Source organism: Hoplias malabaricus, chromosome 8, assembly GCF_029633855.1.
Source record: "Hoplias malabaricus isolate fHopMal1 chromosome 8, fHopMal1.hap1, whole genome shotgun sequence".
NCBI classification, from domain to species: Eukaryota; Metazoa; Chordata; class Actinopteri; order Characiformes; family Erythrinidae; genus Hoplias; species Hoplias malabaricus.
In genome coordinates, this window is record NC_089807.1 from 32572832 (window position 1) to 32575979 (window position 3148).

General features: G+C 34.0%; 1 protein-coding gene across 1 annotated transcript in view; it reads right to left on the reverse strand.

The window, feature by feature from the left end:
- LOC136706120 (L-threonine ammonia-lyase) overlaps window positions 1–766 on the reverse strand; it is a 3835-nt gene extending 3069 nt beyond the window's left edge. Inside the window, exons 1-2 of the mRNA XM_066680053.1 lie at window positions 686–766; window positions 1–150 (exon numbers count right to left, since the gene is read on the reverse strand). The exon at window positions 1–150 is cut by the window's left edge and continues 18 nt beyond it. Coding sequence (XP_066536150.1) covers window positions 1–150; window positions 686–738 — 203 coding nt within the window. The 5' untranslated portion in view covers window positions 739–766. The remainder of the gene's footprint in view (window positions 151–685) is intronic.
- Window positions 767–3148: the final 2382 nt, after the last annotated feature.

Here is a 3148-nt window from a genome sequence, read left to right on the forward strand (position 1 = left end):
AGCATGTCCAGCAGTTTAGCCATGTCACCTGGCCAGTCTCCCAACTGAACAGTGAAGCGGCTAACACGGTCATCCAGAACTAGAGCTCTGTCCACACATTGCCTCACCAGGTCCAGCTCCATGTTAGCACTGCCCACTAGCACTGCTACCCTTTAGGGGTCAATACACACAAAGACCATATTGCCAAAAAAGATACATACATCCATTTATAAATAATACATGAAATAAACACACATACACGAATACAAACAGAATGTCTCTCTCTCTCTCTCTCTCTCTCTCTCTCACACACACACACACACATTTATATATATAATAAAATATCTTGTGTGTATACATTTGTTAATATAAAATGTAGTCATACAAACATACATTATATCTTATTATATGCTCTACATGTTCCAGTGCAGTTTTAAAGATTACTCAGTGCTGAAGTATTGTTTTTAGCAGCTTCTAATTAAAACATAAACCAGTTAATTAAAGAAGTGGAATCAGGAGTATTTCTGTTTTGTTACAATAATAACTTAAAGCCAGGCCAGGCCTTGTTAGCATGATGTAATGTAATGAGAAATATTATTAGGATTTGTTGTCCCTGCACAGAATAACTTTCATTGACTGGCTCATATACATCTAAGCCTGTAATATTATTGAATAAATAAAGTGACATAAGAACGGTTCAGCTAACCTTTTACCCTTTAGCTCTTGCAGCTGGCCAGCCAAGATGGCTGCTAATCCCATGGCTCCTTCAGTGTCCACAGTGGTGTGCTCGTACTCCTGAAACCTCAACATGGCCACTAAGGAGTCCTCTTCTCTACAGTAAAACAGTGAATCATGACAACTGTATTTTTTACTTTCTTTTTTACTATCTTTCCCAAATCTCTATCTAGACATCTACAGGCCTTCTAATCTAATAGAGGGTTATATCAAAGACTGAATGAATAGATAATACATTTTTTACATTTATCTTGTATTTTAATTTTCCCTCTGACGTTGTATTTTCCACTCTTATATTGTGCAATTTTGTGCACTTAACAGAGTTGTAAATAATAATTTCATTATAATTTTCCAACTTATCTTCAAGATTAAGAATTAAATATTTTAATAATGTTTAGATGTATTAATTTAATTTAAAGGTATAAATAAATACATTTTTAAGATACATTTTTTAATACATTTTTTTTATTATTACTATGCCTTTAAAATTATTTTTATAATGCCTCATAAAAAGCATAAGAAAAGCAAGTTCTTGTTATAGCTTAAGAAAAAAACGTATGAGCACTACCATCTTGAAATAAGTGTCATACCTGACAGAAATGACTTTATCTACCATTTTCTTGGCCAGCTGGAAGGTGTGTGTTCCCAAAGTGTGCTGCACCAGATCTGTGAATCAAAGCAAGTGTTCATGTCAAAATGAGTCTAGATGTGGTAAGAGTGTCATAACTGGAATGACAAATGTTTGGGACTCTACATGACTGGTCTGTGAGACATGGAGGCTGATGCTATAGGTAGGGACAATGATGCCTTACCTCTATAAAGTTTTTTATTTGGGTTGGAGTAGAGATCCTTGATGGGAGAGTCTGTTTTGAGGGACTGTAGCAGAAGTGGAAAGTCCTCTGGCTCGACCCCCTATCATAGGAAAATAAGCAAACCCTGTTTCTGGAAAATTGGAAATTTGTAAAATTCTATATAAACAAAAATCGGATTGTTTTTTCTGCTGAACCTGTATTTAATGTACAAATATACACAGAATATATGTTCATTGTTTTGAGTGACAAATTTGATTGCGAATATACACAAGTTTTTTAATCTACTTTTTGGCATAATTTCCTGGTAAATCCTTGGTTATTTCAGCAAGAAAATGCCAGTCATCATTCTAAACATGCGTAACAGGCCTCCCTGAGGTACAAAAGAGTTTAAGAGCTTATGTATAGAAGAATTAGACAATGATGACCAAAACTGCAGAGCAGCTAAAATTTTGTGTCAAGAAAATGCATGTTAACACTTGGTGTCCTCAGTTCCCCAATGATGTATAAATTAAAGGAAAGCTGAACATGTGTGTCACAGATTTCTTAGTGTTTTGCAGGTATCAAATCTAAAATGTGTTTATATTTGAAAAAATAAAACAAGTGAAAACACTGGAAATATTTGTAGATTTGTCAGTTAAATACATTTTGTTTTATTTTCATCTTACAATAAATCGACTCTTTCCCAGTAATGTTTTTGTATTATCAACATGTTTGGGAGCGTTCCTTTAGAATGCCTGTGTGGATTTAGCAAAAACTGCACCTATACAAGTCTTAAAAATTGACTAGCAAAATCTCACATTCAGGATCTCCATAATATAGTTTTTACTAGTAGAAAATCAAATTTTAGTTATCAGTTATTAGATTTTTACTAGTAGGAATACATAGCTACTCCACTTATAGAGATCTACAATTTTTATTTTATTTTATTTTATTTATTTATTTATGTATTTATTTATTGTTTATTTTTATGGTTTATTTAAGGTTTGGGACTCTCTTTTAGGTCATACACACAAACACACACACACACACAACCACTGACATAAATTTTAAAACAACCTGCTTGCTTGTAAATTCAGTGTCCATTTTATCAGCCCTTTTATACATTTTTCTTCAGTGGCAATATCCCCCACAGTATCTGGAGTAGTCTGTATTTTTAGAACTACAAAGTGCATCTACATGCTAATAGAGATGATAAAATGGACAATGAGTCTATAATTCTGGCTTTAATGAAACAGCTGGTCAATTTATAACTAATTACTTAATACTAATTACTTAATAAAAAGTTAATAATGAATTAATCTGTGTGTAATAGGAACATTATTGAGCTAAAAAAATCATAAAAAAATGAAGACATACTATAATAGAGATGCGAGGGTTGAGGTGTTTGATGGCAACAGCAGTTCCAGCCAGGACTCCACACTGTCCCCCAGCAGGCACAATGACTGCGTCCAACTTTGGCACTTGCTCAATAATCTCAAGTCCCACTGTTCCCAGACCTGCCAGATACACTGCACTGTCGTCCCTGAGAGGTGGAAATCACAGATGGACAGGTGGATGCTTTAGTGCATGAATGAACACTACAAATGTAAAGCAGTGCCAATACTCAAAGATAAAGAATGAAT